Source organism: Oncorhynchus keta, chromosome 3 (genome assembly GCF_023373465.1).
Source record: "Oncorhynchus keta strain PuntledgeMale-10-30-2019 chromosome 3, Oket_V2, whole genome shotgun sequence".
NCBI lineage: Eukaryota > Metazoa > Chordata > Actinopteri > Salmoniformes > Salmonidae > Oncorhynchus > Oncorhynchus keta.
Window position 1 is genome coordinate 8,546,432 of NC_068423.1, and position 27,903 is coordinate 8,574,334.

General features: G+C 41.5%; 1 protein-coding gene and 1 long non-coding RNA gene across 4 annotated transcripts in view; both read right to left on the minus strand.

The window, feature by feature from the left end:
- The window catches only part of zgc:56095 (Ferritin, lower subunit-like), a 29,377-nt gene extending 15,199 nt beyond the window's left edge, over positions 1–14,178 (minus strand). Inside the window, exon 1 of one of the 2 annotated variants that reach the window (XM_035746851.2) lies at positions 14,060–14,178. Coding sequence is in view for 1 of the 2 variants with exons in the window: in XM_052488116.1 (XP_052344076.1) it covers positions 11,682–11,880 (199 nt within the window). In the remaining variant the exon portion in view is untranslated. Of the gene's footprint in view, positions 1–11,681; positions 13,534–14,059 lie in introns of those variants that run through there. The other variant, XM_052488116.1, reaches the window with a different exon arrangement.
- On the minus strand, positions 734–8,111 carry LOC127913969 (uncharacterized). 2 transcript variants are annotated; one of them, XR_008087439.1, is made up of 2 exons: positions 5,549–8,111; positions 734–4,936 (listed from the first exon to the last, which is right to left on the minus strand). It is a non-coding gene; the product is annotated as an uncharacterized LOC127913969 (long non-coding RNA). The 2 variants fall into 2 exon arrangements; XR_008087438.1 differs by having other exon boundaries at positions 5,076–8,111.
- Positions 14,179–27,903: the final 13,725 nt, after the last annotated feature.

Consider the following 27,903-nt stretch of genomic DNA (forward strand, 5'->3'; position numbering starts at 1 on the left):
TTAAAACTGCTCTGCGCTCAAAGAAAAAAACTGCCACTCCAAATTTGCTCCATTCATTAAAATCACAATTTAACCAACACCCAACTATTTTTGTGACTAGCTGGACCTACCAATTCGTTTTGAAGTATTGAAACCAAACCATATGATTTGAATTAAAAGTATGTTAATAAACATGAAAAGCGCTCATCATTTCAAATAGGCTACATGTCATATTAAACAGCATACAAACACTAAATAGGTCAGGAGCCAGAGAGGGAGCCTAGGAAGGAACGAAAATGAATTTAGGCTATATTATTCCAAGGCTATACCCTAGAAAGAAATACATTGTGAAGCATTTGCGAGTGCAACACTACAGGTTGGTAGGGACAAAGCGCGCAGCATTTAAACATTTCATTGTATTTAATCATTATAGTCTATAAATTGTGCAAATAGGCTGTGACTGATACAAATTACTTAGTGCCTTTTTACTAATACATTTTTTAAGACATGAGTTTGGCCGTCTATGGCTTCAGGTTCATGCGATAGTGCCCGGAGAGCAGGCCAGCAGCGAAGAATATCCTCTAGTTGTATATCCTTTAGTTGTGAACACATCACTGCACTCCCTCCCTTGGTCATCATCTTTGTAAGTCACCTTGATTTGCACCTGTGTTATAACAGTTTCTTTTATTTTTTTTACCAGTTTCATTTTATTAACAACAAATCAATACAGGAAGTACATGTGGGAACACAAGTGTATATAAATAATATACAAAGGACAATTGGGCTAGGGACGGGGCTAGGGGGTACAATATCACATTACACAAGGACCTTAAGGGACATACTTATTATTCTAACAGCTTTTTTGTTAGAGTATTTAATTGTCTTAAAATACAGTTCCATTTCTTTTTGTAAGGTATGAAAATGTGTTTTGCTTGTAAATGTACATTTGTGAATATGAAATTTGGCCAAAAGAATAATGAAATTAATGACAAATGTTTCAGCTTATTTCTATCATAGGTAAAGAATCCAAGCAGTACATCTCTCTACAATAGTGCAAGATCCTCATGAATGTGTTCAATTATAAATCTGATGTCTTGCCACAGTTTTCTTACATGAATAAAATGCCAAAAAAGATGCAACACTGTTTCTGGGTGGTCATTACAAAAGGAGCAATTTGAGTTGATGTTTTCCTTAAACTTCATGTAGTGGTTGGCAGGATAATATTTATGAACATTTTTAAAAACAAAACTTCCTTAAAATGTGTATGGCAACAGCCAAAGATTTTTGCAACAGATATTATCAATAAATCCATTCCAATAAGGCATGACATAAGGTATCCTGCTGAAACAAGGATCGTATCGCTCTGTTTTTGAATGGACCAAAAGAGAAACAAATCTTTCCTACTGATGAGTCAACAGGTTCAACAGAAGGTAGGCTCTGAGGGTCAGGTCTTTCCTACTGATGAGTCAACAGGGTCAACAGAAGGTAGGCTCTGAGGGTTCCTGAATAATAAAGCAACACCTGAGGGAAAGGCATCTAAGACAATTGCAAAATGTTTAGGTGTTACAGGGACCTTGTAAAGTGATAAGAATTCCTTATAACTGAGTAAAATACCCTCTGCGTTTACCAGTTGGCTCACCAATAGGATATTATTTCAGAACTTATATTCTAAAAACAAGGAATACTTTTTATACAATATATCCAGATGGTTCCATATATAATGTGTGGAGAAAAATTCTGCTTATAAATTAACCCTTTCACACGTACCGTCACACGGGTGTGATCGTTCTACAGTGGTCCCTGAAGCGTATGATCACACCCCATGTGATTAGAACACTCATTTAGAACGGCCAGTTTCGAATGACGCAACAATAAGCATTTGAGCTGGCCACACTTTTTTCAGAAACTATTTACACAAACACAGTCCTTACAAAGTTGTGCTTTATCATCTTGGCCAGGTCGCAATTGTACATGACAACTTGTTCTAAACTTGTCTACCTGGTTAAATAAAGGTGAAATAAATAAAAATGTCCAGAATGTAAGCAGCTTATTTTTGGATGCAATGTTCATATACTTCTGTGAAGATCTATAGCATAACACAATCATCCTAACCAGAAAAATGTAGGCTACATTTGCCCTAGCGCTGAGGAAAGATCGACCCAACACAAGCAGTCATATTTTCTAACTCTCGGCTGACAAACTACAATATGAATTAGCTAATAGCAATTACTATATATAATTAATCACATCACGGGTGAGCTCACCATTGATCGAAATAATTAGGTAAAACACTTTCTAGAAATCAAAAATAATCCAATGATTAGTTTCAGCGCGCAGCCATGCATTTTTTCCTCGCAGAAACCGAAGATGACAAGATGAGTTTGGTCTGTTTATAGTATGAATGTTGAAGGGGTGTGTCATCTACCGTCGTTCACATCCCACCATTCATTTCCGTAAGTCCTCAAAAAAATGAGTGAACACTTCATTTTGTTATAACATCTTTGGTCAAACAGACAATTACGTGAAACCCAGAATGCATTGCATGTCAACAAACATGGCTACACAGCTGGAATTGGCTTAGCTCATAATCAGTACAACCTTCAAAAAAGTATTTTACACATATGTGCCCATTACAATCTATGCAAGAATCGGAATGCATGATTTTTCACCTCGAATTGAAAACATGTGAACAAGACAGTAAATACACAAATAAATCGCCACACGAAACATTTTCTGATAGTGATTTATTGATACAAGTGGCGCGTGCCGGCAGTCAACCACGTACCATCTCACTCTGGGCCATTCAGTGTTGTTGTTTATGTATGTAGCTAGTGAGCTAAGCTGTAGCATTAGCAATGTCTTTGAAAAGGAGACAACTCACAAATGTGGAAATTCTGGAGATTCTTTAAAATTATGACAATGAGTCTGAAAGTCAGGAATCTGACAGTAAGGAGCTGCCCCCCAACCTTGTAGCCATTGAGAACCCTGAATCTGAATTTCCCTTGTCCACTGACGAAGTACCAGGTCCCTTTGAAGATGCTGGTGGTGATGGAGGCAGACAGACAGTGGATGAAGTACAGGAGTTCTGTGGTAGCTGGAAGGCCGCCAGTCATTTCACCCCTCCTGGCCCTGCTGTTTGCAGTCTGGAGTGCAACGCCCCTTGCCATTTCCAACTGAGGCAGAGTGCTTCAAGTGGTTTCTGACAGAGGAGTTGGTGGGAAACAGTAGAGGGGACCAATCGCTATGCCTTGGAGCTACAGAAGAGAGCCAGTAGTGAGGGGGAAACTCACTAAATGGGTGACAACCACAATTAGTAAAATGTATACCTTCCTGGTGCCAGTCCTTCTCATGGGAATAGTAAAGAACTCCCTAAGAGAATACTGGAGCACAGATCCTATGTTTGCAACTCCCTTCTTTGCAAACCTCTTTTCCCAAGACCGCTTCCTAGTTCTGCTGCGATGCCTGCATTTCGTCAACAATGCTACTGCCAACCTAAATGACCCGTTACACAAAATAAGAAATGTTCTTATCAGCCTGACATCAGCATTTGGTCGTGTCTTTGTGCCATAAAAGGAACTATGAATTGATGAGTCCCTGACGTTATGGAAAGGTAGGCTGGCGTTCTGTCAATATATTCCCGCCAAAAGGCACAGGTTTGGAGTGAAGTTCTTTGTCATGTGCGACGTGAAGACAGGATTTGTCTAGGATATTATAGTATACACAGGGTCCACCACTGACATCCAACATTATGAGGGGCTTGGGGTGTCCGGGTCCGTGGTGATAACCATGCTGGCTCCTCATCTCGGCAAGGGACTTACGTGGACAATTGGTACAGCAGTCCCACACTCTTCCACAGCATCTGCTCTCCAACAGCACAGGGGCCTGTGGCACAGTCAGGTCGAACAGGAAGGGGATGCCGGCATACGGATGCAGGAAGATGCAGAGAGGGGAGGTGGAGTTCCAGGAGAACGGTCAACAGCTGGCAGTAAAGTGGCATGACAAACAAGACGTCCTTGTCCTCTCCACTGTCCATACAGCAACCATGTCGGCCACAGGGAAGGTGGACCACCTGACGGGAGAGAGAAAGATCAAACCAGATTGTGTGCTTGACTATCTCCTCAAAATGGGAGCCGTGGATAAGGCAGACATGATAAACAGCTTTGTGGAATGCACTATGACCAAGTGGTATAAGCAGATATTTTTTCCATCTGGTCGACACTGCTGTCCTCAACGGCAGCATAGTTCACCGCCAACTACCAGGTGAGATGATTACTGAACAAGGTATTTTTGTAACTGGATGTACTGTTCTCACCGTATCTCACCCACCTACCCACTGCCTCATCATCCTCCCCACTTCCTCATAGGTAAAGTAATTACCTACCAAAAGTACAGAGAGAAGCTCATGAGAGAACTGCTGGAGGAGCACCACACCCCTCGGCGCCCATCCACTGGGGGTCGCCCTGCTGTAGACAATCCCCTACGCCTCACTACACAGCATTCTCCCTGCAAAGTCCCTCAAACTGCTGCTCAAGATAGTTGCTTGTGATACACCTCTATGTATTTCACCATGCTTTGAGGAGTATCACATGCTCAAGCATTATTGAGCACATCTGCAGCGATAAGTGACTGACTGACCTGACAGGTGACTTGACAGGTGACCTGCCATGATACTATGCCTTTAGAGATGGGGGTGGAAATGCAGTTGTTGTTCAGTCACTGCATGAATATTAAATATGGGTTATGCATATTCCGTTTTTTGTCCTCTAGTACAACAAGTTGTTGTTGTTGAACCAACTACCAATACTGCAATAAAATAGACGACTATTACATATTGGCCTGTGTGTTTTCTTGCTGTGTTTTCAAGGAGTGTAGGTTAGCATACAATAGCTGTCCTTATTCTTCAGCTCCAAAGATGTCCAATTCCAGTTATGATATTGGCAAATACTGTTTGTGGTTTCTGAAAGTACAGAATAAAGGGGGAAATATTAATTAGTATACAATATTACAAATAAGTAACATAATGAACACTGCTAAAAAAAAATTGTTTATTGCATTGACAAAATCACAGATTTGAGTTATAACAGTAAGAAACTAACTTTTGAGCTCCACAAGGGGTCAAGGCAGGGCAGAACAGAGCTATACAATGATGGCCTACACCGGCCAGACTCGGGCAACGCTGGGCCAATTGTGCGCTGCCCTATGGGACTTCCAATCACAGCCAGTTGTGACACACCCTGGTTCAAATCCAGGCTATCTGTAGTGATGCCTCTAGCACCGAGATGCAGTGGCATAGACCGCTGCACCACTTGGGAGTCATAAGGCCAGGGTAGCTTCAAAATACAACACAAGCTAATACTTCTGACACAACTAGCATTGTTTTACAGAGCTAATGGAAGAATGTAGCTAGCTACCTAAGCACGATTGAATATAACACCATGAAGGTTATAAAATGAGTAACATTACCTCACGTGTCTGCGGTTATAAAGAATATACACAAATATCTTATGCTCCATACATAGTGAGCTACAGCAGAAACGGCATACGGAAACTAACATAATAAGGCACTTACTTTGATAGAAACGCAGCATGGATTTGAACCAGGGAGTCTGTAGTGACATCTCTAGCATTGATGTGCTGTGCCTTTGACCGCTGTGCCACTTGGGAGTCATAAGGTCATGTAGCTTCAAAATACATCACAAGATAATACTTCTCTGACGCAATTAGCATTGTTTTACAGAGCTGATAGAAGTAGCTAGCTGCATAAGCACGATTGAATAGAACACCATGAAGGTTATAAAATGAGTAACGTTACCTCACGTGTCTGCGGTTATAAAGAATATACACAAATATATTATGCTCTATACATACAGTATGCTACAATAGAAACGACATACAGAAACTATTACAACGTAATAATTCACTTTGATAGAAACGCACACATTTCCAAAGTTATTATTAGTAACGAAAACAATGACTGCAATGAGGACAACAGATGGAAAATGTGAACACGTGTGCAAATGATGAGCAAATGTCTGCAGACTTGGAACTGCACAAACAATTGGGAAGTGCTTGGGAATTTTGTCTGGGTCAGAAATGTCCCAAATATTAAATTGTCCACAAAAGTAAAAATGATCATTTTTATGAGAATGGATGAGGTGGAACACACCTAAATTCAAACTGTTCTTAGAAAATAAAAACTTAGAAATTCATTTGAAACTAAAGTTGAAACAGCCTATAAATAAAAACGGGCTGCGTGCTTTTAGTTTGAGGGCAGCACGGGTTAAATGCACTGTTACGTATCAATCGCATTCTGGAATGGAGAGAACATGCTAACATCACGTGCATTTAGAAAAAATTAAAAAATTTTTAAAAAAACTCACGCTGGTGCGACAGTTAGAGATATTTGAAACTCAAGCATGAAAGGGGTTTAACGACCATGACAAGAAAACCTGCCGATGAAAAGCAGAAAGTTTCACTGGAACTTTGTCAATATTATAATTGCAAACCAACATGAAGTTAAGGCCACCAAATGTAGAGAAGACATGAGGAATAAAATTACACATAGAAGTGTCTTCTTAGGAATTGTTTTATACAATTGATCTTAAACTATTATTTAAGGTAGTAAAGTCCAGAAAATTCAGCCCGCCATTCTCATAAGTGTTCAATACAACAGTTTTCCTAATGTAATGGGTATGGTTTCTCCACAGAAAGTAGAAAATCATCTGGTCTATCTCCTTGCTTATTTTACTGTCAAGATATAAAAGATAGAGTGCCATATGTTAGTCTAGAGATAACCATATGTTAGTCTAGAGATAACCAAGGCTGAAGTTATTAGGACTTCCTTTTAAAAGATACGTCCCTCTGTAGCCATTGATTTAGCTTCTTCTGTTTTTTTATTTATTATTATTTTATTTTTGTAAATAAGAGGGTTAAAATTTAGTAAGCCTCTAGACTTCTGATTTTTTGTAATGGCTATGCCTAATAAGGTAAGTTATTTTACTGGAATACCATAATATGAAGGAGTCACACAAATCTTTGACAGGCATGAGTTCACATTTATTAATGTTAAGATATAGACCAGACGCTTTGGAAAAGGATTGTATCAAATTTATCGATATGGGTATTTGGTTAGCATCTTTCAGGAAAAAAAAGTGTAGTATCATCAGCCAGCTGGCTTATAACAATTTCTTTACCAGCTATGGAAATACCTTGTACAGGACTATTATTTAAAGAATGTGTGTGATTAATAAAAACAGGTACAGAGAGATAAGCAAGGTTGTCCTAATTCTGCTCTTTAACTCAAATCTAGGCGTCATATTTTAATTTGATAGAGCTGTTACCATTTGTATAGAGTCTTAATAGCCATATAGAAAAAAAATCCCCAAAGCCAAGTCACTCAAGGGAGTGGAAGAGGAACTGATGCTCTACTGTGTCAAATGCTTTATGAAAATCTAAAAATATGAAGCTATCCTCAGTTATTAGGTCAGAGTAGTCAAGTATGTCTAATACTAGTCTGATATTGTTAGAAATGTCTGTTCCTCATTAAGCCAGACTGTGTTTCATCAATGATTGCATCCAGGACTTCTTTAATTATTTTTGCAAGTAGTAAGGCTAATATCTTGTAGTCGTTATTAAGACTACAAATTGGAGGCCAGTTATCGATGAGCAGTACTTTTTTAGGCTTAGGTATCAGTGTTATTAACCACTGACTCATTGTAGGAGGGAGAGCATTGTTTTTAATACTCTAAAAAGACATCAAATAGGAAGGGAGCTACTTGTTCAGAAAATAATTTGTACAATTCTGCTGAATTCCATCAACACCTGGTGATTTATTGTTCTTCGGATGTTTGATAGACTATAATCTCCTCAACTTTGATGGGTACACACTGTTTAGATTCTATATCACTGATAGAGTGAACATTATTCAGTGGAGTCAAAAATCATATCTGTGGATTCCTGACAGTACGTAGAGCTATACAATTCTGTAAAAATTGCTACAGTATTTAGCGATTAATTTTGGTCATCTGTAATAACACCAATGTTTAACTTATGGATAGTGTTATTTGTAGAGTGACATTTCTGAAGTCTACCGAAATAGGATGAATTCTGTTCTCCCTCAACCCATTTCTTCCGAGATCTAATAAAAAGGCTCCTTCTGCTTATATATGATTAAAAGCAGAAGGAGCCTTTTTATTAGATCTCGGAAGAAATGGATTGAGGGAGAACAGAATTCATCCTATTTCTGTAGACTTCAGAAATGTCACTCTACAAATAAATAAATAAATAAATATATATATATATATATACACACATACATACTGTGGGGCAAAAAAGTATTTAGTAAGCCAACAGTTGTGCATGTTCTCCCACTTAAAAAGAGGTCTGTAATTTTCATCATAAGTACACTTCAACTATGACAGACAAAATAAGAGAAAAAAAATCCAGAAAAATCACATTGTAGGATTTTTAATGAATTTATTTGCAAATTATGGTGGAAAATAAGTATTTCGTCAATAACAAAAAATTTCTCAATACTTTGTTATATACCCGTTGTTGGCAATGAGAGGTCAAACGTTTTCTGTAAGTCTTCACAAGGTTTTCACACACTGTTGCTGGTATTTTGGCCCATTCCTCCATGCAGATCTCCTCTAGAGCAGTGATGTTTTGGGGCTGTTGCTGGGCAACACGGACTTTCAACTCCCTCCAAAGATTTTCTATGGGGTTGAGATCTGGAGACTGGCAAGGCCACTTCAGGACCTTGAAATGCTTCTTAAGAAGCCACTCCGTTGCCCGGGCGGTGTGTTTGGGATCATCGTCATGCTGAAAGACCCAGCCACGTTTCATCTTCAATGCCCTTGCTGATGGATTTCACTCAAAATCTCACGAAACATGGCCCCATTCATTCTTTCCTTTACACGGATCAGTTGTCCTGGTCCCTTTGCAGAAAAACAGCCCTAAAGCATGATGTTTCCACCCCCATGCTTCACAGTAGGTATGGTGTTCTTTGGACGCAACTCAGCATTCTTTGTCCTCCAAACACGACGAGTTGAGTTAACCAAAATATAACTTTTTGGTTTCATCTGACCATATGACATTCTCCCAATCTTCTTCTGGATCATCCAAATTCTCTCCAGCAAACTTCAGACGGGCCTGGACATGTACTGGCTTAAGCAGGGAGACACGTCTGGCACTGCAGGATTTGAGTCCCTGGTGGCGTAGTGTGTTACTGATGGTAGGCTTTGTTACTTTGGTCCCAGCTCTCTGCAGGTCATTCACTAGGTCCCCCCGTGTGGTTCTGGGATTTATGCTCACCGTTCTTGTGATCATTTTGACCCCACGGGGTGTGATCTTGCGTGGAGCCCCAGATCGAGGGAGATTATCAGTGGTCTTGTATGTCTTCCATTTCCTAATAATTGCTCCCACAGTTGATTTCTTCAAACCAAGCTGCTTACCTGTTGCAGATTCAGTCTTCCCAGCCTGGTGCAGGTCTACAATTTTGTTTCTGGTGTCCTTTGACAGCTCTTTGGTCTTGGCCATAGTGGAGTTTGGAGTGTGACTGTTTGAGGTTGTGGACAGGTGTCTTTTATACTGATAACATGTTCATACAGGTAACGAGTGGAGGACAGAGGAGCCTCTTAAAGAAGGTCTGTTAGAGACAAATCTTGCTTGTTTGTAGGTGGCCAAATACACTGCTCAAAAAAATAAAGGGAACACTTAAACAACACAATGTAACTCCAAGTCAATCACACTTCTGTGAAATCAAACTGTCCACTTAGGAAGCAACACTGATTGACAATACATAACACACGCTGTTGTGCAAATGGAATAGACAACAGGTGGAAATTATAGGCAATTAGCAAGACACCCCCAATAAAGGAGGGGCTCTGCAGGTGGTGAACACAGACCACTTCTCAGGTCCTATGCTTCCTGGCTGATGTTTTGGTCACTTTTGAATGCTGGCGGTGCTTTCACTCTAGTGGTAGCATGAGACAGAGTCTACAACCCACACAAGTAGCTCAGGTAGTGCAGCTCATCCAGGATGACACATCAATGCGAGCTGTGGCAAGAAGGTTTGCTGTGTCTGTCAGCGTAGTGTCCAGAGCATGGAGGCGCTACCAGGAGACAGGCCAGTACACCAGGAGACGTGGAGGGGGCCGTAGGGGGGCAACAACCCAGCAGCAGGACCGCTACCTCCGCCTATGTGCAAGGAGGAGCACTGCCAGAGCCCTGCAAAATGACCTCCAGCAGGCCACAAATGTGCATGCGTCTACTCAAACGGTCAGAAACAGACTCCATGAGGGTGGTATGAGGGCCCGACATCCACAGGTGGGGGTTGTGCTTACAGCCCAACACCGTGCAGGACCTTTGGCATTTGCCAGAGAACACAAAGACTGGCAAATTTGCCACTGGCGCCCTGTGCTCTTCAGATGAAAGCAGGTTCACACTGAGCACATGTGACACATGTGACAGTGTCTGGAGACGCCGTGGAGAACGTTCTGCTGCCTGCAACATCCTCCAGCATGACCGGTTTGGCGGTGGGTCAGTCATGGTGTGGGGTGGCATTTATTTGGGGTGCCAGACAGCCCTCCATGTGCTCGCCAGAGGTAGCCTGACTGCCATTAGGTACCGAGATGAGATCCTCAGACCCCTTGTGAGACCATATGCTGGTGCGGTTGGCCCTGGGTTCTGCACAATGCAAGACAATGCTAGACCTCATGTGGCTGGAGTGTGTCAGCAGTTCCTGCAAGAGGAGGGCATTGATGCTATGGACTGGCCCGTCCGTTCCCCAGACCTGAATCCAATTGAGCACATCTGGGACATCATGTCTCGCTCCATCCACCAACGCCACATTGCACCACAGACTGTCTAGGAGTTGGCGGATGCTTTCGTCCAGGTCTGGGAGGAGATCCCCCAGGAGACAATCCGCCACCTCATCAGGAGCATGCCAAGGCATTGTAGGGAGGTCATACAGGCACGTGGAGGCCACACACACTACTGAGCCTCTTTTTGACTTGTTTTTAAGGACATTACATCAAAGTTGGATCAGCCTGTAGTGTGGTTTTCCACTAATTTTGAGTGTGACTCCAAATCCAGACCTCCATGGGTTGATAAATTAGATTTCCATTGATCATTTGCGTGATTTTGTTGTCAGCACATTCAACTATGTAAAGAAAAAAAATATATATATTTTTATATATATATAAAATATTTAATTCATTCAGATCTAGGATGTGTTATTTTAGTGTTCCATTCATTTTTTTGAGCAGTGTACTTATTTTCCACCATAATTTGCAAATAAATTCATTAAAAATCCTACAATATGATTTGGGATTTTTCCCCCCATTTTGTCTGTCATAGTTGAAGTGTACCTATGATAGTGGTCCTTCTGTAGCTCAGTTGGTAGAGCATGGCGCTTGTAACGCCAGGGTAGTGGGTTCGATTCCCGGGACCACCCATACGTAGAATGTATCCACACATGACTGTAAGTCGCTTTGGATAAAAGCGTCTGCTAAATGGCATATTATGAAAATTACAGGCCTCATCTTTTTAAGTGGGAGAACTTGCACAATTGGTGGCTGACTAAATACTTTTTTGCCCCACTGTATTGTACCCGTAGAAGTTCACAATGAGCATGTCATTGTAATTGATCACAAGACAAATAAAGTGACCAAAGCGGTCACATTCTGAGTGTAGAATATTACCAAAGGGATTTTTCATTGTAATGACACCAGCAGTGCGTTCAGATCCATGGGAAAGCCAAATATCGTTGCCCCACTGTGACCTCCAGAAGTTGGCACCAGCCAAAATGGAGTGAGACTCTTGAAAAAAGCAAAAATATGTTTGAAATTGTTGAGCAAATAAAAATAAGGCCTTGTGCATTGTTTCGTAACACCCTAGCATTAAGAGAAACTATAGACAAAGACAAAACAAAGATTATATAAAGTATAAACTGTAGTAGGAGTCGTCAAAAAACATAGGAGCAGTGAACGTAAGCGATAAGGAACCGAGATCTTCACCATTTAAGTCAACTAAGTGAAAATAGCTTATTTCATAAACTCTGAGCTAGATGTTGTCCAGCTTTTGAAATTCAACTCAACTGAAAATTGTGTTCAAGACCAAACCAAGGGTTCTTTGAAGTAAGAGACTAAAAACCCTCTTTAGTGGAATCAGGAACTATTCTGAGAAAATACAAAATAATAATTTAAATTAAAAGGGTACCTAATACTTTAAGTGCATATGAAAACTGATCAGAAAAAATGGAATAGAAAATGTTTTACATACATGTTTCTAAGACCCTTTTCACTTGGAAATAAGTAGTAATAACTAAATAGAACAACCGTGTAAAGTCAGAGTAGACCTGTTTGCTCTTTAAAAACAGTATCTTAGTTACTGTGTACATAAACAATAAATATAACTTTCAGTCTTCTTCGTAAGTTTGTAAACAAAATAGGCCTTCGTCATACAAGACCAAACTAATAACTTGAAGTACCTCAGTATTCCGAAAAATTGTCACCTTGTTAGGTAAAGTAAACAATAAAGGGAAAATGAGAATACCATGGCCAAAACCATCAATCTGTTCCTTCTGGTGAGATTTTAGGGAGGAATGTGGATTTCTGAACCGTTGACGAAGCGTCGTCCTCCGAAGTAAGCCTCATTTCGTACTTTCTTGATCTTTGGCCACAACTTGTTCCTTCTTTCCATGTCCTCTGGGCTGAGATGCTCGGCGAAACGCATACCATGGCTCTGAAGGAAGGCGTTCTTCCTAACAGCTTTCCAGACAGCATCCTTGTATAATCTGGCAATGAAGAGGATGATGATACCCCTTGGTCTTGAATTGTTTTGCTGTTGCTTCTTGCCGAGGCGATGCACGACGTCCATGGTACCACCAACTTTGTTCTTCTCTGCAGGCATAACTTCTTGGCAGATGCGGATAGCCTCTCCTCGCACATCCTCATTCTCCACCTCTGGCAATCCGTGGAGTCTCATGTTCCATCTTCTTGTGTATTGTTCCAGATCAGTGAGACGTCTATGGTAGACATTGTTATTATTTTTTCCACATCCTTTATTTCACCACATACAAACTCCAGTCTTTTTCAAGCCTTCGATAACCATGGTGGTCGTGCCTACCATTTTCTCAATGGCGTCAGACCTGGAGTTGATGAGTAAGGAGAGGGTAGCCACGATGTCAGAGTTCATGTTGGGGTTTTTGGAGGGTGGACGTTTGCACGGAGTAACCGGTAAAGGGGGGGAATTCGTCATCTTCAACAGCATTCGAAAGTATGATATTATCCATAGGGCAAGCGTAGTTATGGCAGTTGTCTATAAGCACGTTTCTCTCTTGTTGATTAGCAATAGAACGGCTAGCTTCTTCCTTTCTATTTGTCACGATTTCGCATGGTCATGCCGAAATAAATTATCAAATTCTTATTCCAGTCACAGGAAAGTAATTATATCTTGAACAAATAAAAACAGTAATAGTGATGACTGTAAACTTGTTTTTCCACAATCTTTCTGAATTTTTTTGCGGAGCTCGGTAAAAAATGAGTGTACGTTCAAGCCGTCATCTTGGCCTCCTCAATATATATATACACACACCAGTTTAATTTGACAGCTGCGCCATAAACGTTGCAAAATAAATGGGAAGAGATTTGAGATGTACCAATTCCATTGCACATGGTTTATGAACGGGTACAAAATAACTATACCTGGTTCAACACTTAAGAGTGTTTAAATGTAAAATTATATAAAATTCTTACCACCAACAGAATGCTATATATATGCACGACAGTGAGAGTGACCTAACGTTACAGCACGTAATTAGCGTTAGTTAGCTAACAGACAAGCACGAGGAATGCAGAGCAACTGGCTAGGCCACCAACATGGGTGTAGTTCTCTGATAAGGCACATTTGAGATAGTCATTAGCTACATAACTAGGTTGTTGGTGTTACCCAAATCAATATTAGCTGACGTTCGCTAGCCACTGCAAACGATTTAAAAAAATGTCTCACAAATACTTGTAAACCTCCAGCTAATTGCATTGACATATCGAATACTGAGGTACCAGAATGTTCTACTTACGTTCTCCCTTTGTTTCTAATCACTAGAAACGTTAGTTTATTTGAGAAACTGCACTATCTTGCAGAGACTTTTCAACGTTGACCCGTCAACAACATTAAATAAGTACTTCCGGGTCAGAGATGGTCAAAATAAAAGTAGAAAAGTGACATTAACCTGTATTTATTAATGATGTATGAAAAATGCATGTCTAAATATTAACAATGATTCATATGTGTTATTATATTATATTTAGGTGACATACAATCTGGGTTTTAAAACATGTTTGGAGGTGAAATCACTGTATATCAGTGGAGGCTGCTGAAGGCAGGACTGCTCATAATATAAACTGGAACGTTCTAGACATTATTATGAGCCGTCCTCCCCTCAGCAGCCTCCACTACTGTGTATGTATTACATATTGTCTTATAGAGAAAAACAACTATTATTTGTGCCAACGTAAAAGTGGGGTAAGGAGTACTCAATAGGGTCTGTAGAATCTATATATTTTGTACATTTCATAGGGCTCTGAGTGTTGCTGGACTTTTACTCTGCCCATTACATTGTCCTTAATGCAAATCACTGTATATGCATTACATATTGGCTTATAGAGAAAAAACTAGTATTTGTGCCAATGTAAAAGTTGGCTGGAGAGTACTCAATAGGGTCTGTATAGTCTTTGTATATTGTCATTTCATGGGGCTCTGAAAAATACAGAGTGTTGCTGGCCTTTTACAGTGGTCAAACAGCTTAATTAAAATGGGGTGCCTGGACACTACAATGCCTTCTGAAAGTATTCATACCCCTTGACTTATTTCACGTTTTGTTGTGTTACAGCCTGAATTCGAAATGGATTAAATATTTTTTTCTCGCCCATCGACACAAAATAACCCATCATGAAAAAGTGGAAACATGTTTTTATACATTTTTTGTACATTCTCTGAAAATAAAATACAAAAATATCTCATTTACATAAGTATTCACACTCCTCAGTCAATACTTTGTGGATGCACATTTGGCGGCGATTACAGATGAGTCTTCTTGGGTAAGTCTCGAAGAGCTTTGCACACCTGAATTGTACAATATTTCCCCATTTAAAAGAAAATCTTCAAGCTCTATCAAGTTGCTTGTTGATCATTGCTAGACAGACGTTTTCAAGTCTTGCCATATATTTTCAAACCGATTTAGGTCAAAACTTTAACTGGGCCATCCAGGAACATTCAATGTAAGCAACTCCAGTGTATATTTGGCCTTGTGTTTTAGGTTGTTGCCCTGCTGAAAGGTGAATTTATCTCTTAGTGTCTCTTGGAAAGCAGACTGAACCAGGTTTTCCTCTAGGACTTTGCCTGTGCTTATAAAGCATACCCAAAATATGATGCAGCCACCACCATGCTTGAAAATATGAAAATATGAAGTGTGGTACTCAGTGATGTGTTGTGTTGGATTTGCCCCAAACATAACGCTTTATATTCAGGACAAAAAGTTAATTTCCTTTCCACATTTCTTGCAGTATTACTTAAGTGCCTTGTTGCAAACATGACAGATGTTTTGACATTTTTTATTCTGTACAGGCTTCCTTCTTTTCACTCTGTCATTTAGGTTAGTATTGTAGAGTAACTAAAATGTTGTTGATCCATCCCCAGTTTTCTCACATCACAACCTTTTAAACTCTAGCGGTTTTAAAACCAGCCTCATGGTAAAATCCCTGAGCAGTTTCCTTCCTCTACTGTAACTGAGTTAGGAAGGACGCCTGTATCTTTGTAGTGACTGGGTGTATTGATACACCATTCAAAGTGTAATTAATTCACTTAATTAACTTAATTAATTAACTTCACCATGCTCAAAGGTACAGTATATTCAGCGTCTGCTTTTCTTATTTTTTTCACATCTACCAATCAGTGCCCTTCTTTGTGAGGCATTGAAAAACCTCCCTGGTCTATGTGGTTGAACCTGTGCTTGAAATGCACTATTGATTGAGTACTTTAGCAGAGACGGGTACATTTTTTCTCTCTACAGTCCAATGTGTGTAGGGTACAGAGATGGGGTAGTCATTCAAAAATCATGTTAACTACTACTATTGAACACAGAATGAGTCCATGCAACTTTTTATGCAATTTGTTAAGCACATTATTTAGGCTTGCCATAACAAAGGGGTTGAAAATGTATTGACTCAAGACATTTCAGCTTTAATTTTGTATTAATTTCTTTTAAAAATGTAGAAACAAAACTACACTTTGACATTATGGGGTATTGTGTGTAGATTAGTGGGACATAATCTCAATTGAATCTATTTTTAAATGTAGGCTGTAACTGTCACAACCTGATCTGTTTACCCAGGCGGAAGTGGAGGGGTTGTGGTCAGACAGCTATTGGACAGCTATTGAGTAGGTGGTTACTCTCTCCACAATAGAAGCACATATTTTCATGTAACTTCTGATGTCTCTCGGCAGGTGTGAGAGGTGGGCTGCCGAGTTGCATGGGTTCGGGGCTATTGGACCGTGGTGGACGAGAGAAGGCAGTGGAAAACTTGCAGGCAATGGGCGACTGTGTAGGTCTGCTGTCCACCAGTAGGTTGCCAATGGATATGGACATCCGGATGTATTGGTTTAGGTCTCTTAAATCGGGAGTTACAGACAGAACCGTTTTAAGACCCCTCTGGTAGACTGTAAGGAGAGCTGGTTCACTCCATCCACTGCCCGGCAGCCATGGTGCGGAACTCAAGGGCATACTCAGTGGTGGAGCGAGGGCCCTGTCGCAGCTCAAATAACAGGTCCCCGTTGTGATGACCTGAAACTGAATGGTCGAACACCTCCTTGAAGAGGGCGTGGAAACGCGATTCAGAGGACAGATCAGAACTTTGAGCGGCCCACAGGGCTGTGACCCAATCCAGAGCTTTGCCTGTGAGTAGGGAGATGACGAATTCCACCCTGTGTTTGTCAGAGTTGAAGTCATCGGGGTGATGGTCTATGTACAGGTTACACTGCATGAGAAATCCTTGACATTTCCCTGGGGAGCCGTCGTATTTATTAGGCATGGATATGGGGGGGAGATGCTGTGGCACCTGATGTCGGTGAAGCAGCAATGGAATGGCGAAGGAGGTCGCAGAGTTCATCGATTCGTTCCTCCTGTCGAGCTAGACGTAGGTGCCCTTCCGCTGAATCCATCTGTCGTTTTTGGTGAGGTGTTCTGTAATGAACACAATGGGAGACAGAGAACTGGTTTCAAGTGCAGGGCACAGCAGGTGTTTATTGTAAGGACCACAGGAGGAGGCAGGTTGCTGGGTCCAGAGTTAGGCAGAAGTACAACAGTACAGGCAGGGAAAAGGCTAGTAACGTAGTCCCGGAGATCAGGCAATAGGTTGTTAACAGGAAATCCGATAGGCTGAAGTACAGACAGGGAATAGGCAAAAGGCGTCGTTAGTGAGGCAGGCAACAACTATCAAACATGCGAGTAGATTACGGGGAAAACAGGGCTCCGAAGAGAAGTGTGTCACAAAACAAACAATACCTCACAGAGAAGGAGTGCATTGAACCTAACTAAATAGTGTGGGATGATGACATACAGGTGATTGGGATCTGGGGAGTGAGCTGGAAAGTGAGCTGCGTTCAGGGGATCTACGTGTTTGGTAGTGTGAGTTGGAAGCAGGCGTTACGTTGTGCATTTCATAACAATAACAATCTAATGTTTATATCCCAGGACAAATTAGCTAGCTAGCTAAATTGCCATAATTGTTTAATGCTTTTCGACCTGTCCCCAAATTAATATAGTTGGTCCAGAGTTTGTTTTGATATTTCAACCTGCGTGTCCTGATCGCTTCTGGTGTGGGAGGACAAAATCAACATACGCACCCTTGTGGGGCCCCAGCGTTGAGGGTCAGCGAAGTGGAGATGTTGTTTCCTACCTTCACCACTTGGGGGCGGCCCGTCAGGAAGTCCAGGACCCAGTTGCACAGGGCGGGGTTGAGACCCAGGGTCTCCAGCTTGATGATGAGCTTGAAAGTTACTATGGTGTTGAATGCTGAGCTGTAGTCAATGAACAGCATTCTTACATAGGTATTCTTTTTGTCCAGATGGGATGTGGCAGTGTGCAGTGTGCTGGCGATTGCGTCGTCTGTGGACCTGTTGGGGCGGTACTGTGTGTAGATTGATGAGGAATAACCACTTAATCCATTTTATAACAAGGCTGTAACGTAACAAAATGTGGAAAAGGGGAAGGGCTCTGAATACTTTCCGAATGCACTGTATATTTATACAGTCTATTACAGTGTAATGTATTGCAGTGGGGACAATGTCGAGGGTGGAGTGAAAAGCCAGCAGCAGGCCGTGCAACACAGTCTCCCTCTAAAACAAATCATATTTGGTTAGTAGAGACCCTACTGAGTATTTCCCACCTAACTTTAGCGGAGACAGGTAGAATAGCTTTCTCTCTACAAGCCAAGATGTATCCCATGCAAATCAAATCAAACTTTATTTGTCACATGCGCCGAAAACAAGGTGTAGACCTTACTGTGAAATGCTTACTTACAAGCCCTTAACCAACAGTGCAGTTCAAGAAGAGTTAATAAAATATTTATTTGTTATTTTACCCCTTTTTTCTCCCCAATTTTGTGGGATCCAATTGGTAGTAGTTACAGTCTTGTCTCATCGCTGCAACTCCCGTACGGGCTCGGGAGAGGTCGAAGGTCGAGAGCCATGCGTCCTCCAAAACATAACCCAACCAAGCCGCACTGCTTCTTGACACTGGGGACCCATGCCAAATATTTTAGGTCTCCTGAGGGGGAAAAGGTTTTGTCTTGCCCTCTTCACGACTGTCTTGGTGTGTTTGGACCATGATAGTTTGTTGGTGATGTGGACACCAAGGCACTCTCAACCTACTCCACTACAGCCCCGTTGATGTTAATGGGGGCTTGTTCGGCCCGCCTTTTCCTGTAGTCCCGAATCAGCTCCTTTGTCTTGCTCACATTGAGGGAGTGGTTGTTGTCCTGGCACCACACTGCCAGTTCTCTGAACTCCTCTCTATAGGCTGTCTCATCATTGTTGGTGATCAGGCCCTACCACTGTTGTGTCATCATCAAACTTAATGAAGGTGTTGGAGTTGTGTTTGGCCACGCAGTCGTGAGTGAACTTGGAGTACAGGAGGGGACTAAGTACACACCCCTGAGGGGCCCCAGTGTTGAGGATCAGCTTGACAGCCATGTTGTTGTCTACGCTTATCACCTGGGGGTGGCCCTTCAAGAAGTCCAGGATCCAGTTGCAGAGGGAGGTGTTTAGTCCCAGGGTCCTTAGTTGTGGTAAAGGGCAGTGTGTATTGGGGGCTATGGGGGGGTGGAGTGAAAAGCCAGCAGCATGCTGTGCAACACAGTCCCCCTCCAAAACTGCACACATTTGGTTTGTAGAAACCCTACTGAGTATTTCCCACCTCACTTTAGCAGAGTCAGCTAGTATGTTGTTCTCTCTACATTCCAATATGTATCTTATGTACAGTGTATAACTTATTGCATTGGGGTCTATATGGGGGGGGTGTAGAATGAAGTGTTGCTGGATATGTAAGAAACATTCCCCCTCCAAAACGAATCAAATTTGGTTAGTAGTAACCCTACTGAGTATTTCCCACCCCACTTTAGCCGAGACGGGTAGTAAGGTTTTCACTCTACAGTGCTATATTTGTACCGTATAGTGTCCAGGTGCAACCTATTTGACTACAGTACAATTCCAGCGATACTTGCTATGACCTAGCTTTTTGTTTGAACTCACCTGTTTTGTATTCTAGGGACTCTCGTGAGTAGACTGGACCCTAGTTTTATGGACACACAATTGATTGTTTTTCCTGTACAGTGCAATTTGTTTGTGCAATACAACAAGAATACAGTCAGACTTTTCCTAAATTTAACGTTTCAAAATTGCATTTATTGAACAATAGCACCAGTAAATTAACAATAATCATGCAAATAAAATAACTATGTATAGAATATATATATATATATATATATATATATATATATATATATATATATATATTATAACAGTATGTAATTGACAATATTGATAATATCGAGAGTCTTATTCTGATGACATGATGATCGATGCTTGACTGCCGTTTTGATCGAATAAAAAAGTTACAGACGCAAAGATATCATACCCCCCCCCCACCCTCTCAAAAAATGCTAACCTCCCATTTTTGGGGATTATGATGCTTGTGCGTCTAACTCTCTCACTCATCATTATTCACGATTCATTCAGGATCATGATAGCATCCACGATAGCATCCATGATAGCATCCATGATAGCATCCATGATAGCATCCACATTAATGTAGAAGTGTTTAGAAACATGTGACTCCAAAATCACGCAATACATTATTCACCATTCATTTCTATTGGTCACAAAATAATCTGAAACACAACCAAAACAAACTGCAAATGCAAGTCACAAGCTTGACGTAGTCATTGTGTGCTACTGTATGAATATCGGACCAAATACTTCACTTTTTACTACTTTAATACACATATAAGTGAATTTGTCCCAATGCTTTTGGTCCCACCAATACGTTTTCATTCACATCACTTCAGAATGTGTTGCTGTAAACACAAAGGAAAAACAAATGGTTTGTTTCAGTTTTTGAGAGCGAAGCGAAAGGGATAACTGGGCCAAAGATCTGTCTTCTCCAACTCACCAAGCGAGTCGCTTCGTTTCTGTATGGAGGTCAATGAGAGAGTGTCAAATTTTGTCAGCAAATTTTTTTTATGGCTTATTTGCTACGGGAGGTTTATTTGACCTAATATAAGTTTCGCAATGCTTAGAAGTGTACTGATATAAGTAGGACACGTGACATCCCGGTAACTGTGAGGAAAAAAAACCTTTATTGCGGAGTTGTCTCGAGATGGCCATGCATATTCATGACAAGAGCCTTGTAGCATAGCGTCTCTCTCATTGAATACTAGGCGGTTGATGTCAACCCCTTTCATTGAATATTCAAAATGTATCAAAACAATAAGATTCAATTTAAGCTATTATATGAAATATTTGCTACGAAAAGATAGCTCAATGTATGGAGCGTTGAACATTCTGCCTTCTGCAGACTCTGCCACAAGGAAACATAATCAATAGAACATGTTGTCTGCACAGGAGGTTGCTGACACTTTAATTGGGGAGGACAGGCTCGTGGTAATGGCTGGAGCGGAATGTGTGGAACGGTATTAAAAACAACAAACACATTGTTTCCAATCCATTTGCTCCGTTCCAGCCATTATTATGAGCCGTCCTCCCCTCAGCAGGCTCCACTGATTTTTCTGGTACTGTCCATCGGTGGCTCTTTTGGAGTCAGGTCCAGGAATGGTTATGTCATAATATGAGGGTTCAGATGGACCTGGAAACTGTATTGTTAGGGGATCTGAAAAACCATGATCAGTCAATTGGAAATATCCGTATACTCTTGGGTAAAGAATTTATTTTAAGGGCAATTTCAGCAGAAATGTTACAAATAGGGAGGTTCAGGACCCTCAAGACATCACAGTAAAATGGAGAGATGTACTGCAAAGGAGAGAGCAAAATGACATTAAACTGGGAAAGATGGGTTAATCTGGACATTGGAAGGTTGGAATAAAAATCAGAATTAATGGTGGATTGGTGCCGTAGGTGAAAATCCAGCACTTGTAGAAAGAAGAAATTGAGAATATACTGTATGTATAATTATTTATCTACAGGTACCATAGATGTGCGTGAAATAGTTGAGAGTAGCAGTAGAATTATTGTTGTTTGTTTGTTTACTCCAATTGGGGTAGGGGGAAACAGGTATATTATGAAAACAATTAAATGAATAGAACCTACAATCTATCTGCAATAATGAAGCTGATCTAAAATGATAAAAATGAGACAAAAAATACAAATAATGACTAGCTGTATTCGCCAATCCAAAGAGAAAAATAGGCAGCAGCTTGACAGCCTGCCGTTGTGCTCTGTGGACAACGAATCCCATTGTTAGGGTGACGACATAGGTATCTCGTCATTATATCCAAATCAAATGTATTTATAAAGCCATTCTTACATCAGCTGATATCTCAAAGTGCTGTACAGATACCCAGCCTAAAACCCCAAACAGCAAGCAATGCAGGTGTAGAAGCACGGTGGCTAGGAAAAACTCCCTAGAAAGAGTATAACCTAGGAAGAAACATAGAGAGGAACCAGGCTATGAGGGGTGGCCAGTCCTCTTCTGGCTGTGCCGGGTGGAGAGTATAACAGAACATGGATAAGATGTTCAAATGTCCATAGATGAACAGCAGGGTCAAATAATAATAATCACAGTGGTTGTCGAGGGTGCAACAGGTCAGCACCTCAGGAGTAAATGTCAGTTGGCTTTTCATAGCCAATCATTCAGAGTATCTCTACCGCTCCTGCTGTCTCTAGAGAGTTGAAAACAGCAAGTCTGGGACAGGTTGCACGTCCGGTGAACAGGCCCGGGTTCCATAGCCGCAGGCAGAACAGTTGAAACTGGAGTAGCAGCATGGCCAGGTGGACTGGGGACAGCAAGGAGTCATCATGCCAGGTAGTCCTGAGGCATGGTCCTAGGGCTCAGGTCCTCCGAGAGAGAGAAAGAGAGAGAGAATTAGAGAGAGCATACTTAAATTCACACAGGACACCGGATAAGACAGGAGAAGTACTCCAGATATAACATACCCCCCACGACACATGAACTACTGCAGCATAAATACTGGAGGCTGAGACAGGAGGGGTCGGGGCGAAATCTCTGTTATATCTCAGTGCATAAAACGTGCTCCTCTATCAGTTGCATTTGCTTCAAATACTACACCACCTTCCTCTTTCGCAGCGTGTGTGTGTGTGTGTGTTTGGGGGGGTCACTGAAGCCTAGTGCTGCTGACTTAAAAGTGAGAAGTGCAACAGTAGGCCTACTAGCCTTCCATCCTCATCCTCCTTTTTCATCATAACCTAGGTGTCCAACATTCCGTATGAAGATGAGACTGTAGCTAGCAATGACGAGAATAAACTCAAAAGTGTGTTTTTTCTTTTAAACGGCAGCGTTTCGCCAAAGTTGAATGGATGCATGCCATGACGTCATGATGTCTTTGAGAACTGTGAGACCCATTCAAGATCCATATTGCCTGGGCTCTTCTTAATACTTCCTTAGCCACCTAGTTGTCGCTCGTTACCAATATGTTCCAGTGGGGGGAGGACTGAATTTAAGAGTCATTATGGAGATGGATCTACATAACAGTTGCATTCCCTTCTGCGTACGGTATGTTGCACAATAGTGGTCTCTCTGTTGCCAAGTTGTCATTGTTCACTATTAGTTCGGCCAGAGAGTAAGAGGCTAAGCAAAAAGTTTCACTCTCGCCAAAATCTGTCCAAAAAAAGCCCAATTTCTTTCTATGGGCTTATTTTGGACCTAAGCTTCTCGCCTGCCATCCTGCCTTTGGGACAACGACTCCCATTGTCAGGGCAGAGACATGAGCATCTCATCATTATGAGATTATTCCCAAAGATTGGAAAGCTGCCGCGGTCATCCCCCTCTTCAAAGGCGGTGACACTCTAGACTCAAACTGCTACAGACCTATATGGACCTATAGGGCCGGCAGGGTAGCCTAGTGGTTAGAGCGTTGGATTAGTAACTGGAAGGTAACAAGTTCAAACACCCGAGCTGACAAGGTACAAATCTGTCGTTCTGCCCAGTCAGTTAACCCACTGTTCCTAGGACGTAATTGAAAATAAGAATTTGTTCTTTATTATCAAATCAAAAATAAAATAAAATCAAATGTATTTGTCACATACACATGGTTAGCAGATGTTAATGCGAGTGTAGTGAAATGCTTGTGCTTCTAGTTCCGACAATGCAGTAATAACCAACAAGTAATCTAACTAACAATTCCAAAACTACTACCTTATACACACAAGTGTAAGGGATTAAAGAATATGTACATAAAGATATATGAATGAGTGATGGTACAGAGCGGCATAGGCAAGATACAGTAGATGGTATCGAGTACAGTATATACATATAAGATGAGTATGTAAACAAAGTGGCATAGTTAAAGTGGCTAGTGATACATGTATTACATAAAGATGCAGTAGATGATATAGAGTACAGTATATACGTATACATATGAGATGAATAATGTATGTAAACATTATATTAGGTAGCATTGTTTAAAGTGGCTAGTGATATATTTTACATAATTTCCCATCAATTCCCATTATTAAAGTGGCTGGAGTTGAGTCAGTGTGTTGGCAGCAGCCACTCAATGTTAGTGGTGGCTGTTTAACAGTCTGATGGCCTTGAGATAGAAGCTGTTTTTCAGTCTCTCGGTCCCAGCTTTGATGCACCTGTACTGATCTCGCCTTCTGGATGATAGCGGGGTGAACAGGCAGTGGCTCGGGTGGTTGTTGTCCTTGATGATCTTTATGGCCTTCTTGTGACATCGGGTGGTGTAGGTGTCCTGGAGGGCAGGTAGTTTGCACCGGGTAATGCGTTGGGCAGACTTCACTACCCTCTGGAGAGCCTTACGGTTGTGGGCGGTGCAGTTGCCGTACCAGGCGGTGATACAGCCCGCCAGGATGCTCTCGATTGTGCATCTGTAGAAGTTTGTGAGTACTTTTGGTGACAAGCCAAATTTCTTCAGCCTCCTGAGGTTGAAGAGGCGCTGCTGCGCCTTCTTCACGATGCTGTCTGTGTGGTTGGACCAATTCAGTTTGTCTGTGATGTGTACGCCGAGGAACTTAAAACTTACTACCCTCTCCACTACTGTTCCATCGATGTGGATAGGGGGGTGTTCCCTCTGCTGTTTCCTGAAGTCCACAATCATCTCCTTCATTTTGTTGACGTTGAGTGTGAGGTTATTTTCCTGACACTACACTCCGAGGGCCCTCATCTCCTCCCTGTAGGCCGTCTCGTCATTGTTGGTAATCAAGCCTACCACTGTTGTGTCGTCCGCAAACTTGATGATTGAGTTGGAGGCGTGCGTGGCCACGCATTCGTGGGTGAACAGGGAGTACAGGAGAGGGCTCAGAACGCACCATTGTGGGGTCCCAGTGTTGAGGATCAGCGGGGTGGAGATGTTGTTGCCTACCCTTGCCTAGTTAAATAAAGGTAAAATAAAAAATACCCTACCCTATCTTTCTAAGGTCTTCGAAAGCCTAGTTAACAAACAGATTACCGACCATTTCGAATCCCACCGTACCTTCTCTGCTATGCAATCTGGTTTCAGAGCTGGTCATGGGTGCACCTTAGCCATGCTCAAGGTCCTAAACGACATCATAATCCGCCATCGATAAGAGACATTACTGTGCAGCCTTATTCATCAACCTGGCCAAGGCTTTCGACTCTGTCAATTACAACATTCTTATTGGCAGACTCGACAGCCTTGGTTTCTCAAATGATTGCCTCACCTGGTTTACCAACTACTTCTCTGATAGAGTTCAGTGTGTCAAATCGGAGGGCCTGTTGTCCGAACCTCTGGCCATCTCTATGGGTGTGCCACAGGGTTCAATTCTCGGGCCGACTCTCTTTTCTGTATACATCAATGATGTTGCTCTTGCTGCTGGTGATTCTCTGATCTACCTCTACGCAGACGAAACCATTCTGTATACTTCTGGCCCATCTTTGGACACTGTGTTAACCTTTCTAGCGCAGGGGTTCCGCTGAAAAGGCGGAAAATATTTTTGGGAAATATGCAACTTTCACACATTAACAAGTCCAATACAGCAAATGAAAGATAGACATGTTGTTAATGTACCCATCGTGTCCGATTTCAAAGATGCTTTACAGCTAAAGCACAACATATGACTATGTTAGATCACCGCCAAGTCGAAAAAACACACAGTCATTTTTCCAGCCAAAGATAGGAGTCACAAAAAGCAGAAATTTAGATAAAATGAATCACTAACCTTTGATGATATTCATCAGATGACACTCATAGGACATCATGTTACACAATACATATATGTTTTGTTCGATAATGTGCATATTTATATCCAAAAATCTCAGTTTACATTGGCGCCTTACGTGCAGTAATGTTTTGATTCCAAAACATCTGGTGATTTTGCAGAAATACTAATAATAAACATTGATAAAAGATACTAGTGTTATTCACATCATTAAAGATATACTTCTCCTTAATGCAACCGCTGTGTCAGATTTTTTAAAAACTTTACGGAAAAAGAATAATCTGAGAACGGCGCTCAGAACCCAAAACAGCCAGAGAAATATCCGCCATTTTGGAATCAACAAAGTAAGAAACAACACCATAAATATTCACTTACCTTTGATGATCTGCATCAGAAGGCACTCTCAGGAATCCCAGTTGGACAATAAATGACAGATTTGTTCCATAAAGTTCCATCATTTATGTCCAAATAGCCACTTGTTGTTAGCGTGTTCAGCCCAGTAATCCATCTTCATGAGGGGCGAGCATTTCATCCAGACAAAAACTCAAAAAGTTCCGTTACAGTCCTTTAGAAACATGTCAAACGATGTATGGAATCAATCGTTAGGATGTTTTTAACATAAAACATCAATAATGTTCCAACCGGAGAATTCCTTTGTCTTCAGAGAAGCACTGGAACGAGAGAAGCACTGGAATGACAAAATGCATATATTAGCATCTGGGACAGAGTAGGAGGCAGTTCACTCTGGGTACGCTATTCATCCAAAAGTGAAAATGCTGCCCCCTATCCCATAAAGGTTAACTAACCTCCAGACGAGCTACAATGCCATACAACTCTCCTTCCGTGGCCTCCAACTGCTCTTAAACTCAAGTAAAACTAAATGCATGCTATTCAATCGATAACTGTCCGCACCTGCTCCCCCGTCCAGCATCACTACTCTGGACGGCTCTGACTTAGAATACGTAGACAACTACAAATACAAATACAAATACAAAGCGTCCTTCACTCATTCTGCCAAACATACCCTCGTAAAACTGACCATCCTTCCGATGATGACTTCGGTGATGTCATCTATAAAATAGCCTCCAACACTATACTCAACCAACTGGATGCAGTCTATCACAGTGCCATCCATTTTGTCACCAAAGCCCCATACACTACCCACCATTGCGACCTGTACGCTCTCGTTGGTTGGCCCTCGCTTCATACTCGTCGCCTAAACCCACTGGCTACAGGTTATCTACAAGTCTCTGCTAGGTAAAGCCCCGCGTTATCCCAGCTCACTGGTCACCATAGCAGCACCCACTCGTAGCACGCGCTCCAGCAGGTATATCTCACTGGTGAGCTTTGGTCGTCTTTCCTTCCCATGACTGGAACGAACTACAAAAATCTCTGAAGCTGGAGACTCACATCTCCCTCACTAGCTTTAAGCTCCAGCTGTCAGAGCAGCTCACAGATCACTGCACCTGTACATAGCCCATCTGTAAACAGCCCATCTATCTACCTACCTCACCCCCATACTGTATTTATTTATTTATCTTGCTCCTTTGCACCCAAATATCTCTACTTGCACATTCATCTTCTGCCGATCTACCATTCCAGTGTTTAATTGCTATATTGTAATTACTTCGCCACCATGGCCTATTTATTTCCTTAACTTGCCTCATTTGCACTCACTGTACATAGACTTTTTGTTTTCTTTTGTTCTACTGTACTATTGACTGTATGTTTTGTTTATTCCATGTGTAACTCTGTGTTGTCGTATGTGTCGAATTGCTATGCTTTATCTTGGCCTGGTCGCAGTTGCAAATGAGAACTTGTTCTCAACTAGCCTACCTGGTTAAATAAAGGGGAAATAAATTAAATTAAATAATACACTGAGTCTACAAAACATGAAGAACTCCTGCTCTTTCCATGACATAGACTGACCAGGTGTATCCGGGTGAAAGCTATCATCCCTTATTGATGTCACTT